The sequence below is a fragment of a genome, unplaced genomic scaffold (assembly GCF_019419815.1).
Source record: "Pyrus x bretschneideri cultivar Hongxiangsu unplaced genomic scaffold, Pyrus_bretschneideri_v1 Contig39, whole genome shotgun sequence".
In the NCBI taxonomy this organism is placed as follows: Eukaryota; Viridiplantae; Streptophyta; class Magnoliopsida; order Rosales; family Rosaceae; genus Pyrus; species Pyrus x bretschneideri.
In genome coordinates, this window is record NW_025999712.1 from 253,366 (window position 1) to 266,264 (window position 12,899).

Consider the following 12,899-nt stretch of genomic DNA (forward strand, 5'->3'; position numbering starts at 1 on the left):
AAAGGGGGCTATTTTTTAGCCCACTTAATAATTTATTATTTTAATTGAATTAATATTGCTAATTGAATTAAATTATCATATTAAAATAAGATTTTCGGACATATTTTGAGTGTCACTTGTCGCTAAATGAATAAGGGTATGGTTCTCTTATCTTTATATAATGAAAAGGATGTGAAAAATTGGTGAAGAATTGAATAAAATGAGGTAAGATAGTATGAAATTGTGAAAATGATGTAGAAATGGTTTAGGTATTTATAGGAAAAAAAAAATTAGACTTTTTTTTTTAAATTTTGTCTAAAAAAAAAATCAAATCCACAGTAACATGACGTCAACTAGCATGGAATTATGGTCCGATATTGCCCACAAGCCCTTTGACCTAACCTTCAGTTGAAGATGATTTTCGTATCAAAACAGGTTATATTTTGGCTTGTGCCCCTTTGGCTAATACTACTTATCCTCCCCATGGTTGCAGACGAGAGAAAGTAAAGGTGCTCGGTCATTAGGTGTGGAAAATGGAAGTGGGAACTATCCTAAAATTCCTGTATATGGAAGAACAAGGACCTACAAGCTTAAAAGCTTGTGCGATCCCCTAAACCCCAAAAAAGTTTAAAACAAACAAATCGCCTACGCTGGGATTCGAACGGAGTCCTTGACTTTTTAAAACCAGGGGCTTATCCAATAGAAACAATTAGCATGAAATGGGCCCACAACCAATGAAAAAAATATAATGAAAAATGATTGAAATTTCTGAGTTTTAACAAAATAGTAAATTGTAAAAATGTTTTCTCAACTTTAATTAAATTGAAGCAATGATCCTTTAACTAAAAATTCATTACCATTGGTCTCTCAACTCATCAAAATGTGTAGATATGATCAGTTTCATCAACTTCGTCAAAATTTTGTCAAAATGAGTTATGTTGGAATGATTATTGCTACAATTAGGGCCCTTAACTCATTAAAACATGTAGCTATGGTCCTTTTTGTCAACTTCGTCAGAATTTTGTCAAAACGAGTTATGTTGGAAGGATCATTGCTACAATTGGGTTAAAATTGAGAGACCATTGCTCAAAATGGATTAAAGTTGAGGGATCATTTCTCCAATTGGATTAAAGTTGAGGGACCAATGGTAATGAATTTTTAGTTGAGGGACCATAACTGCACTTTTTGATGAGTTGAGGGATCAATGGTAATGTATTTTTAGTTGAAGAATCATTGCTCTAATTGAATTAATATTAATGGATCATTGCTACAATTTACTCTTAATAAAAAAATAAAAAGTTGTTGTAAATGAATAATACGAAGAGTAACTTTTTAGAATAAAAATATTCTTAACGTTAAACGTGAATATTACCACAATTGAGTTAAAGTTAAGGAATCATTGATACAATTTACTCTTAACAAAAAGAATAAAAAGTTGTTGCAAGTAAATAATACAAAAAATAACTTTTTAGAATAAAAATATTCTTAACGTTAAACGTAAACAGTACTAAAAATATTTTATTAAGATTTCACAAAAAATTGACACATGCTGATGTGGCGTTATTAGAGGCCACCCTCCCCTGGAAATCCGAATAAAAAAATAAGAAGTCCACAAAACCCCCAAAAAATAAAATAAAAATTCATTGCATTTTTCCAATTTTCCAATTATTATTATTATTTTTTTTTCGAATTTTCACAAGAATTAAACGAAGAACACATGCTGATGATGCCCGCCATCAATGCCGCACTCGATTCTTTGCAATCTCAGTGATTCGGTGTTTGATTGATTTGATTGGACCGTCCTTCGTCGATTCCAGCTTTCGCATCTTCGTTTCCGTACGCTATCCCTCTCTCCCTCTTTTTCTCGTTTTCTCTGTTGATTTGGTGTTTCCTAGTAAGAAGCAGATCGTTTCATAATCGAAAATTGGAGCCAGTGTCGGTGGTGATTTGGTAATTTTGTGTGTTTGCCATTGTTGTTGCTGCAGTTTTGAGCTGCTTTGCGCCTGAAAAATCTGAAATTTCGGATGATGAGGTACGAATTTTGAATGTGGGTATTTATGGTACGTCTGTTTTGTGATTTTTACTGGAAATTGATTGGAATTGGTTGGATATTTCTTTCTGGGATATGCTAGATCCGTGTAAAGGTTTGGGCTTTGAATTGAGGGAAAGAATGTGGAAGATGGGAGAGAGCCAGAAGTTCCAGCTGGGAACCATTGGGGCTCTGAGTTTGTCGGTGGTGTCGTCGGTGTCAATCGTGATTTGCAACAAGGCGCTTATTAGCACACTTGGTTTCACTTTTGGTGAGTAATGCACCTGTTTGATATGAAATTTGGCATATGTATATATTGGTTTTCTGCTTTGTTTGGGTGGTTGGAAATCTTTCTATGGCACATTTTTTGGTTTTAAGATAGTGTTAAATGATAAATGTCGGTAGAATTTGGTTGCTTCAATACATATAATGTTGGAAAAGAATTTTCTAGTTAATTTGGCTGGTACATCTTAAAAGCTTGAATGTGGTTTACTTTGATGGAAACCGAAAAGATGCTTGGTCATGATTCATGAATGTAGAGCTAATTTATGATAACCACAGAGGGAAATACGAAAGATTTGAGTAACATATGTATTCTCTTTTCGTTTGCTTTTTTTGAGAATTCTCGTGTGTATTCTCTAAGGTGATTCATTAAAAAATTGTGTTACAAAGATCATGCTAATGATCTTTAACTCATATGTGTTCTCTTTTTTTGAGTATCATATGTATTTGTTTTGTTTCTTGTAATTATATAGTTTCTTTAACTTAACATCATGCTAATGATCATGATATTATACTATCGCCTTGTCAATGTTAATTAATATACTAAATCACAATATGGGATATGCAGCCACAACTTTGACAAGCTGGCATCTTCTAGTCACATTTTGTTCGCTTCACGTGGCGTTATGGATGAAATTTTTTGAACACAAGCCTTTTGATGCTAGTTCTGTAATGGGATTTGGAATTCTTAATGGAATCTCTATTGGCCTTCTGAATCTTAGCTTGGGTTTCAATTCCGTTGGTTTTTACCAGGTAAAGTTCTTGTTAGTTTTGCCTGCCTTCCTCAACTTGAGACATGCATTTTTAATGTTGTACTGTATGTGATCCACTTCATGCTATGATTATTTACTTCTTTACCTAACGATATTACATTTTCATTTTAAAATCTGTTACTGTTTCAGCAGTTTTAATGTAAATTATCAATTTCTGAAGAAATTTTCTCTTAATTTTCTTTATCAGATGACAAAACTGGCAATCATCCCTTGTACTGTTCTTCTGGAGACCCTTTTCTTTAAGAAGAAATTCAGGTCAGTGTTTATCATAGATCGGTAGTGGGATGAATTTGTTTGTAGTTCAATCTAGTTTGAATTAAACTTGGGAAATTTTCTATATAGGATGTTATATTTGCTTTCACTATTTACCTGAGTCATTATATTAAGTTTTGATGCACGATTTCGTTGAATTTTCAACTGATACAACCACATACTGGTTCTGACACTCTTTACCTTATGACAGTCGAAGTGTCCAGTTTTCACTTTCCATCCTTCTTTTGGGAGTTGGGGTTGCAACAGTGACGGATCTTCAACTCAATGCCCTGGGTTCTTTTTTGTCCTTGCTGGCAGTTTTAACAACCTGTGTTGCTCAGATTGTATCCTAAATTGAACTGAGCTTTTCTATTTCATTAGATGCATTGTACATGTTTAATGTTTAAGCAAAGCGCCTTTGATAAAAGAAGAAAGCATATCAATAAGATCTGCATTATTTACTGATTACTGTATGGCATTATGGTAGCGTTTATTGTTTTAGGACCTTAACAGCTACTTCAGATGACCAATACCATCCAGAAGAAGTTCAAAGTTTCATCAACCCAACTTCTGTACCAATCTTGCCCTTATCAGGCAATAACGTTGTTTGTCATTGGTCCATTTCTAGATGGACTTTTGACTAATCAAAATGTCTTCTCATTTGCATATACCCCTCAAGTGCTGGTGAGTATTCAATATTTCCTCAGCGTTGCCTCCCCCAACCCCTTTCCGACATTTCTATATCCTTCATTTACCGTGATATTGTCTATGTTGCAGTTCTTCATTGTTCTGTCCTGCCTGATATCTGTCTCCGTAAACTTCAGTACATTTTTGGTTATTGGAAAGACGTCTGCAGTAACCTATCAGGTCCTTGGACATCTGAAAACATGCCTTGTTTTGGCATTTGGCTACATTCTACTTCATGATCCATTTAGCGGGCGCAACATTTTGGGGATATTGATTGCTATAGTCGGGATGGTGCTCTATTCTTATTATTGCACTCTCGAGAGCCAGCGGAAGGCTAATGAAGTATCCCAACAGTTACCCCAGGTGTGTCCCAAGTTTTCATATCCCATTCACACGTTCTCTATATAATTCCCATATCCTTTATCTGAAATATTAATAGGCACAAACTTGTGCCGATTCATTGGCTAATACTACTTATCCTCCCCATTGTGCCGATTCATTGGCTAATACTACTTATCCTCCCCATGGTTGCAGACAAGAGAAAGTGAAGGTGCTCAGTTATTAGGTGTGGAAAATGGAAGTGGGAACGATCCTAAAATTCCTGCATGGAAGAACAAGGACCTACAAGCTTAAAAGCCTGTGCGATCCCTGAGTTCATTTGCGGTAGATCAAATTTAGTGGGGGAAAAGTTGTTCCGGCAATGAAGATGTTGCTGGAGAGGGGTTTCTATATGTGGCACCGTGGGTTTATAATTTCCATTGTAGAAGGAAGCTTCAGGTCAAAGAAATGTCTCATTTTTTCTTACTTTGTATAGCAGTTTTGGTTATTATTTTTGTCTGAAACGGGTTTGGCAAATCGGATTTATACCGAAAATTTTGTGTTGTACCCAAATTTTAGTTGTATTAGTGAAGATAGTGAAAATTGCTGAACCTCAGTTTTTGGTCTGCAGATTTCATGAGGTTAGCCCTCTAAATGTAGTTGAGAAAACAAAAAACATAATCGCACTTGTACCAGTATGAGAGAACAAGTGCATTTTCCTGGAGCAATGAAGGCATAATTGTGATTACATGTTTTCTCATGCCATGGTGTCGGGGAATGTACGGTTCTTATGTTGTTTGACTGTAAATTTGATATGTACGTATCATTCTAGATCAAATTTGATATGGCTCCAGCATATTTAGGGCTCGTTTGTAAGTGATTTTAAGTCAGGAAGTATTTTAAATGACTTAAAACGTTTTTAGAGAAAAAAAAATTGGATTCTAAAAGCACTTAAGGTAGTAGCAAAATGATTTTGGGTTCTAAAAGCATTTAAGTGCTTTTTCAAATTTTTATCAATGATTGGTTTAAAAAATATTTTCATCAAAACATTTTCAACCATTTTAAAAACACTTCCAAACGAACTAATACTTTCAATACAAAATGTAATCACTATAGTACAAAAAGATAGCTCTAACGCCATATTTTAGGGAGGTGTATTCAATTAGACATCGGAGAGATTTTAATAGATTTATAAATCCATGGATTTTTATGAAGTTTAATTGATTTGCAGAGATTTAATGTAAAAAATTGATTCAATTCTCTTGAAATCTCATATGGAGATGTGAGATTTGTGGATGCTTAAAATACACTACAAAATCTCTCAAATTCCCTCAAATTCCTTAACTTTTTTGAAATCTTTAAAATCAAATTTAAACTTAATACACCTGGAATTTATAAACTTCCTTAAAATCCTAATTGAATACACTTAGATTTCTAAGAATTTTAATAAATTATCTTAAAATCATGATTGAATACACATTGAATTTCAGATAATTACTTAAAATCCAGATTGAATACTCCTAGATTCATTAAAAGAATTAAAATCTTTTAAAATCCCAATTGAATACACCCCAATGTTGGAAAAAAAAAAAAGAGGAGTTGTAGTAATTATCATTGATCCCTCAACTTTAACCTAATTAGAGCAATGGTCCCTCAACTTTAACTCAATTGTAGTCATAACCCATCTAATATAACTCATTTTGACAAAATTCTGACAAAAATGACCAGAGCTACACATTTTAATGAGTTAAGGGATTTTAATTATAGCAATGGTCCTTTCCACATAACCCATTTTAACAAAATTCAGACGAAGTTGATGAAAATGACTATAGCTACATATTTTAATGAGTTAAATGACTAATAGTAATAGATTTTTAGTTAAGAGACTATTACTCCAATTTAATTAAAATTAAAAGACTATTGTTATAATTTATGAAAACAACAAGGAAACAATTAATTTATTTTGTTTTGAAACAGAAAAAAAAAAAAAAAAAAAAAAAAAAGGGAACAGATTTTAACGGGCCCGGCCCGAATGGATCATAAGACCCCGCAAAACCCTAGTAAACGAAAGCGTCCACAAATATATATCCTCCTACCATAAGAGGCCGCCGAAGCGTTTGGCAGCACAAGAAGGGGAAGCTCAGATCGAGACGGCGGCTTAGGGTTTCACTTCCCTGAAGACAAATCAGCAACCATGGTAAACCTTCTCTCCCCCATTTCTCCATCCCCAAATTACACGATTAACGAGTAATATTTTACTTACCATTCAAATTAGAATTCTTAGTCTCTCTCCGTCTGCAGACTTTCAAGAGAAGAAATGGCGGCCGGAACAAGCACGGCCGCGGCCACGTGAAGTTCATCCGCTGCTCCAACTGCGGGAAATGCTGCCCCAAGGTGTGCTTATACCTAATTATCCCTTTTTTGTATTTTTATTAAAGTTTGAATCTTTAGAGGTGAAAGATTTGAAATTCGAAGTGGGTTCTGTGTTTTTAATTAGTTTTTTGGATTATTTTTAAGTGGGTTCTGGTTTTGAATTAGTTTTAGGATTAATTTATTGGGTTTGTGTTAAAAAGGACAAGCTATCAAGAGGTTTCTGGTGAGGAACATTGTTGAGCAGGCTGCAGTTAGGGATGTTCAGGAGGCTTGTGTTTACGATGGTAATAATCCTTTCCCTTCAGTTTAATTCCGTAAATGTTTCTTCGTATTGTTTTCGGTGTTATTTTAGTATTTGGTTTCTGATGACTGCTGATAATGTTTTACTGGGAATGCTGTTTGATTTGAAGGTTACACTCTTCCTAAGCTGTATGCTAAGATGCAATACTGCGTTTCTTGTGCCATCCACTCCCACGTTGTGAGGGTTCGGTCTCGCGAGAACAGGAGGAACCGTGAGCCCCCTCAGCGTTTCAGGCGCCGGGTATGCTCTAAACTTCATCCCTATATATCTATATCTTTTATTTTGTTTTAGTTTATGCTTCTATGCAATTTGGCTTATGGTTCAGTGTGACATATACTTTCACATAAGCTGTATGTTTTGTGTTTGTTCAATACTTATGTTTGTTGGGATTTCATGTTTGAAATTATTCATTATAAATTCCACCTAAGTTGACGAGGGTCCATCTATACAAACTTAACAAGTTTAAGAGCAAAGGAGTTAATGCCATGTTGAATTTGCTTAAAAGAGGTTCGGATGCACCCAACTGTGAAGACTCTATTTAGGACATGCATATTTGGTAGCTAAACTTTAGACTTATTATTTGGTTAAATGATCCGTGTACTTCCATTACTAGTGGCATTTAGGAGGTTGAAGACTCATGCTAAACAATTTCTTGTTTAACTTCAAAATTGTATGTAGTATCGTAGTAATATCTCAGTAACATTTACTGGCTAGGAGTTTCTCCTGCTAAAGTTTTTATACCTCCGTCTGATTTCCGAATCCATCTGTTGCTTTCATTCTTAATTAAACGTTTTTATATGCCGATATTAGGATAAATTTTGAAGTGTGGTACTTATAAAAGCACCCTATCTGTCTAGTTCAGCCGCATCCCCTCTACCCAATGTTAGCATTTCACTATTTTGGCTAGATAGTTCCTACCAGGAAGCAACATTTGATATAATTGGTTGTCACATTTGGCCGTAATTTTCTAGTTTGTATATTTGCGTTCATCATTCACTGTCTTTTAATAACCCTTTCAATTTCGATTTATACATTTCAGGAGGATACACCTAGGCCTGGTGCACCTGGTGCTCCTGGTCAGGGTCCACGCCCTGTTGGAGCTGGAGCGCCAGCTGCTCGTCCATGAAAAGGCAACGCATCCGCCTGCTCAATTGCTTTGAGGATGTGCATTGAGGCTTTTAATTTTGGCTGCTACCTCAGCTTTATTTCCATTTTATCTTTGAATGCATCTTTGACTCCGTTGTGACTTATGTGTAATATCATAGTACTTCAGTCTTATATGTTGTACTTATCATGTTGCGGGAAGGTATTTGCGAAAGCAGCCGGAGATTCAAAACCAGAGTTTTTACATATTCATATTCGTATTAACTTTCATCAACTTTTGTTGGTTTTCACTAAATTTTTATCTCCGAAGATTTTGTTACGCTGGTTTTTAGCCTTAAATTGGCACTATGGTCCTTGAACTATATAAGTTTTAGTTTTGGTCTCTAAACTGTGATAATAGTCGTTCTGGTTCTCGAATTATGTTTTGTGTTGAACTTGCACTAGTGGTTCTTTTGGATAACTCTCAACTTTGCTGTCGCTGACGGGCTGGGATTAGGTTGCAGTCGTCTTCATCAAGAAAAATTGTTGGTTTCGAATGGTAATGGTCCTATTTCCTGTTCATTTTTTCAAGTTGCCTAATTAAACTTTTCATTTGTTGGTTTTGGCACAATCCACGACAGAACAATAGCTGTTAAGATCTTGATGCATTCAATCCCTTGACCTATCAAAATACTTTTCAGCAGAGATTTTTTTTAGGCACTGTTGAAATCAGTTGTTTTGCTTTGTCCTTACTATAAGTTTGTTAAGCAATCAAGCCAAATTTGCCGACTGTCATACTGCCGGGTGATGTAGTTTATGCCAAGGAATTTGGATTCTCTCTTGACTTTAGTGTTCGGAGCCTAAGGATTAGGGAATCCAGGCTCTTAATTTGTGCCAAAGCGAAATTGAAACCCTTGTGTTTGTGTGGTGGGCTAATACATTGAGTTAATGGGGTTGGTCGAATTCAATTTGAATGGTCTGAATTTTCAATGTTTGAGCTCTGAACAGTGAGATCTGGAGAGTAATTCTATCCTATGCCAGGGACAGTGGTATTAGGGTTGATGCTTCATGAACACCATTATATGGTGTGGTATTATGGCCATAGACGAAGCTACATAGGGACAAGGAGGGCGGCCGCCCCTCCTCTTGCTGGAAATGAAGCCCAGGAGCGACGGTCCACCTCTTTGCCCTCATTAGAAAACCTGCAAGTTGCGAAGCCTCTCCCTTGGCGATGATGTCGATATGTCGTTTTGCTAGACACCAACGTCAGTTTAGTGCCATTTCCTTGTGCGACAATAGACGACGGCGGTGTTGATAAGGTTTGTTGGAAGGCCTCGCGAAGAAGATGGTCAGCAAAACCCTTTTAATATTTACTACGTCACCGTTTTGTTGAGAGTTCATGATTTTAAAATACGACCTGTCGTTATTTATTTCTATACCGAAACGACACCACATTCTATTCCACATCCTATCTTTTCTTGGGTTTAAATGAGACTAAAGCCCAACAACCAGAACAAAACCATAATCCCTCTTTGAATTCTTTTTTTGGTAATTTAAAAATATGTTGCAAATATTTTTATTATTAAATATTTACCAACATGATACAATTGTTCGTATCGACGTGTTGTATTGTGTAGCCATGTCTGTATTCATGCTTTATAATGCTTGAATGAAGGCTATTGTTGTTGTTGTTGTGTTGTGTGCAACCTTTTTTTAATGATAATAAATAAAAAACAGGTCCAAAACGACGGAACAACGTCATTTTGGACATGAAAAAAAAACAAAAAACAAAAAAATAAAAGACAAGCTGCATCGTTTCAATGGTTAAGTTTCACCCCCCATTCCATCAACAACTATTGGCTTCGCCACTGGTTATGGCTGGATACTTGATGGGCCAAGGGCATTTAACAAAATGTTGTACGGACTATAACACGAGTAAATTTGCATTTCGTTTATATTTGAACAATAACTGATTTTTTTTCTAAACATTGGTTTTGCACCTTATGGGGGTAAGGAAAAAGGTTGACAAGTCCACAGAGGATCAATTGACCATTGATGTAGATAGACATGGATGCTATGGCGGGCGTAGGAAAATGGATGCCAGGTTAAAGGAGAATTGACGAACAAGGATCCTCTCTGGATCCTCTTTGCGGGGATCTAGAGATTAATTAATTATGTCTGTTCATTATCGTATATTGTACGGTTAGTTTTCGCTAGGCATTATTTATATTTATTTTAAAACTTAAAATTTTAAAATTATTTCTAACTGTTGTACAATAAACGAACATGATTAATTGATCATCCGGATCTCCACAAAGATGATCCGAAGAGGATACTTGTCCAGAATAGACAAACGTAATTGCGTCTCTGAGTTTAAATTTTGAAAATGTCAAAAGTCATGATGGCCAAACATGTCTGAATGTTGAAAGAAGCCATGTGCACTGCCATCCAAATCCACATCCAACACAAACATCACATTTTTTGCTTAGCGGGATGCCGCAAAGGACAATCTTTGAAATTTGAGTTGTACGACGTGATTATCGGTAAGACGTCTTTCATAAAGATACAGAATTTTGTTAATTTTAGATATATCTATATCCGATCTTACGTTTACGTTAAGAGTTGTACGACATTATTATCGGTAAGACGTCTTTCATAAAGATACAGAATTTTGTTAATTTTAAATATATCTATATCCGATCTTACGATTACGTTAACGTTAACTTTACTGATCTTATAAAAGTTGTCCTAGTCAATAATCTTATCGAAATTTTTCTTTTTATTTTTGGTAAAATGTTTTGGATAATTTTTTTTTCCTTTTTTGGGTGAATAATGCCATGCGAACTAAAAGTCTTTGTTTACAAGGCAAGAAAAAAAAAAGTTAATGCATACTAAACCCATATGTGACAATCCTTTGATAACAAGAAGTTTGAGTAACTTGGGGCGCAGGTAACCGACTTAAACCAAATATGTTTTACAGCTGTTATAACTGAGATAACAGTGGCACGCCTAATACTTTATTAGTTTTGATTGTGAGCCTCAAGTCCTATACATAAGGCTCCAAAAAGACACATTTCAAAGCTAACTTCAAACTCATCTTACAACACATCAAGCAGCAGGAGCTCACCCGACCAACATCAACAAAAGTGCCAGTCACCCTTGGAGAACTGTACAAGGGGCCATCCACCTTGTGCCTTCAAACACATACATGCATCAGTGATTGACTATCGTTCATGTACATAAAAAGATAAATCGAATTGAGACACACAAATACTAAGCAAAGAACTGACTCAGTCCTCGTCAGGCTAATTTGAAGCATATGTAGTTTTGTGGTTAGGAAGAACGGAATAAAAAGAATATTCCCAAGAATCTTCAGGGAAAAAGAATTAATGCAAACTTAGGAAATAAACACAATCAGATAAGGATCCGCAAACGTTTGAAAAAAAAAAAAAAAAAAATTAAGTAGGGCACTCAACGACGTCGTTTGACTGCGTCAGCGTGTTGCGGTGTCTGCCTGGCGCAGCATTGCTGCGGCATGTTGTGCTTGCTTTGGTAATAATGATGACATGCTGATGCGTCGTCGTTTCCGCCGCGGCCTCGCGCTTGCATTTGCATGGCGTCGCGTCGCTATGCGGCAGCCATGTGTCCTTGTGTGGTCCACAACTAAAAACTCCCCAAAATTAACGCTAAATTTCACTAGTAGCCCGCGTACTTTTGTTGTATATTTTATTTGCCCCTATAGTTTTCCTTACATTTTCATCCTCCTCCAACGAAGAAATCCCTCTTTCAATCCTTTAAAGCAAGTGTTTAAATTTTTTTCATGACAGAGCAATGTGCACAACTAAGTTGGTGTTAATTTTGCCACTTAGTAATACGGTCTAGTGACATTCTTCTTCACTTGTAAGTGAAAAGTTTTAGATTTGATTATCGCCAAAGGCTAATTTAAATCACATTATTGTTAGCTCATTATGAGGCTAAGCCCATCCCTTATTCTTTAGTGTAAATGATATCGTTTGTTAAAATAATAGTTGGTGTTAATTCCATTAAATGTAGACGTATATCATATTTTTTAGAGCGAATCTACTCTCTAAATGCACTTAGTCGATATCCTCATTTTTACACTATGGATTAGTTAAAGTAAAATCTCGTTCATTTATCAAAAAAAAAAAAAAAAAAAAGTGTGTTGACGGCATTTTATGATGATAAAGTCATCGTCAACTGAGTAAACCCTATGGTCTAGTTGAATTTTTCAAATAAGAAGTGCCCATAATTTATTTATTGCAAAAAATCGATAATAAATTGATATTGATAAAGATCTGAAGGCAAAATACCCTGCGGTTATTGGTAACTACGGTTACCCGCCTATTTAAATTTTACGATTACTGTTATGGGTAACCGTTTAGATAAATAAACGGTTATGAGTATAACAGTTTATCCGTGAAATTTAAATGGATGATTATGGATATTAACCGCGGTTATAAACGGGTAACCGTTTACCCATTTATTTTATATATGTAAAATTAACACAAATCATGTTCTCTATCGAACAAAACTTAGATCAATGCTATTGACTATAGGGCATGGTTTATATAGCTAATTATATATATATATTATGTTAATACTTTACATTATAGGTTAAATAACTCAAGCATATCGTCTTCTAAATAGTTTTCGTAACCAAAAATACTTAACAAATATTATATTACCTTCATTGTTAACATGGATTAGTAGTAAAAGTTTCCCAAAAAATTAGAAAAATAAATAACAATTCCCCTCAGCCCCACTCACTTAATTCAACCCAAGACCTGTTCCTCAAACTTGT

General features: G+C 35.3%; 2 protein-coding genes across 3 annotated transcripts; both read left to right on the forward strand.

Moving 5' to 3' along the window:
- The first annotated feature begins 1,617 nt into the window (after positions 1-1,617).
- On the forward strand, positions 1,618-5,068 carry LOC103963296 (UDP-xylose transporter 3). Of its 2 annotated transcripts, none has more exons than XM_048564340.1 (9): positions 1,618-1,819; positions 1,964-2,011; positions 2,112-2,279; positions 2,859-3,043; positions 3,251-3,318; positions 3,527-3,659; positions 3,838-3,999; positions 4,093-4,365; positions 4,537-5,068. In XM_048564340.1, the coding sequence occupies exons 3-9, from the start codon at positions 2,150-2,152 to the stop codon at positions 4,633-4,635; spliced, it is 1,050 nt and encodes a 349-aa protein (XP_048420297.1). In that variant the 5' UTR covers positions 1,618-1,819; positions 1,964-2,011; positions 2,112-2,149; the 3' UTR covers positions 4,636-5,068. The 2 variants fall into 2 exon arrangements, with proteins under 2 accessions (XP_048420297.1, XP_009374373.2); XM_009376098.3 differs by having other exon boundaries at positions 1,618-1,815; positions 1,965-2,011.
- Positions 5,069-6,353: 1,285 nt separating this feature from the next.
- On the forward strand, positions 6,354-8,368 carry LOC103963295 (40S ribosomal protein S26-1-like). Its single transcript, XM_009376094.2, has 5 exons — positions 6,354-6,517; positions 6,622-6,714; positions 6,894-6,977; positions 7,104-7,234; positions 8,034-8,368. The coding sequence occupies exons 2-5, from the start codon at positions 6,702-6,704 to the stop codon at positions 8,118-8,120; spliced, it is 315 nt and encodes a 104-aa protein (XP_009374369.2). The 5' UTR covers positions 6,354-6,517; positions 6,622-6,701; the 3' UTR covers positions 8,121-8,368.
- Positions 8,369-12,899: the final 4,531 nt, after the last annotated feature.

Excerpts from the sequence above, each read along its gene's own strand:
- LOC103963295 (XM_009376094.2), top strand. Across the intron at positions 6,978-7,103 it reads GGAGGCTTGTGTTTACGATG|GTTACACTCTTCCTAAGCTG; the intron begins GTAATAATCCTT and ends TTTGATTTGAAG. Across the intron at positions 7,235-8,033 it reads CTCAGCGTTTCAGGCGCCGG|GAGGATACACCTAGGCCTGG; the intron begins GTATGCTCTAAA and ends TATACATTTCAG.
- LOC103963296 (XM_048564340.1), top strand. The coding sequence starts at position 2,150 with ATGTGGAAGATGGGAGAGAGCCAGAAGTTCCAGCTGGGAACCATTGGG. Across the intron at positions 2,280-2,858 it reads CACACTTGGTTTCACTTTTG|CCACAACTTTGACAAGCTGG; the intron begins GTGAGTAATGCA and ends TGGGATATGCAG. Across the intron at positions 4,000-4,092 it reads CATATACCCCTCAAGTGCTG|TTCTTCATTGTTCTGTCCTG; the intron begins GTGAGTATTCAA and ends TCTATGTTGCAG.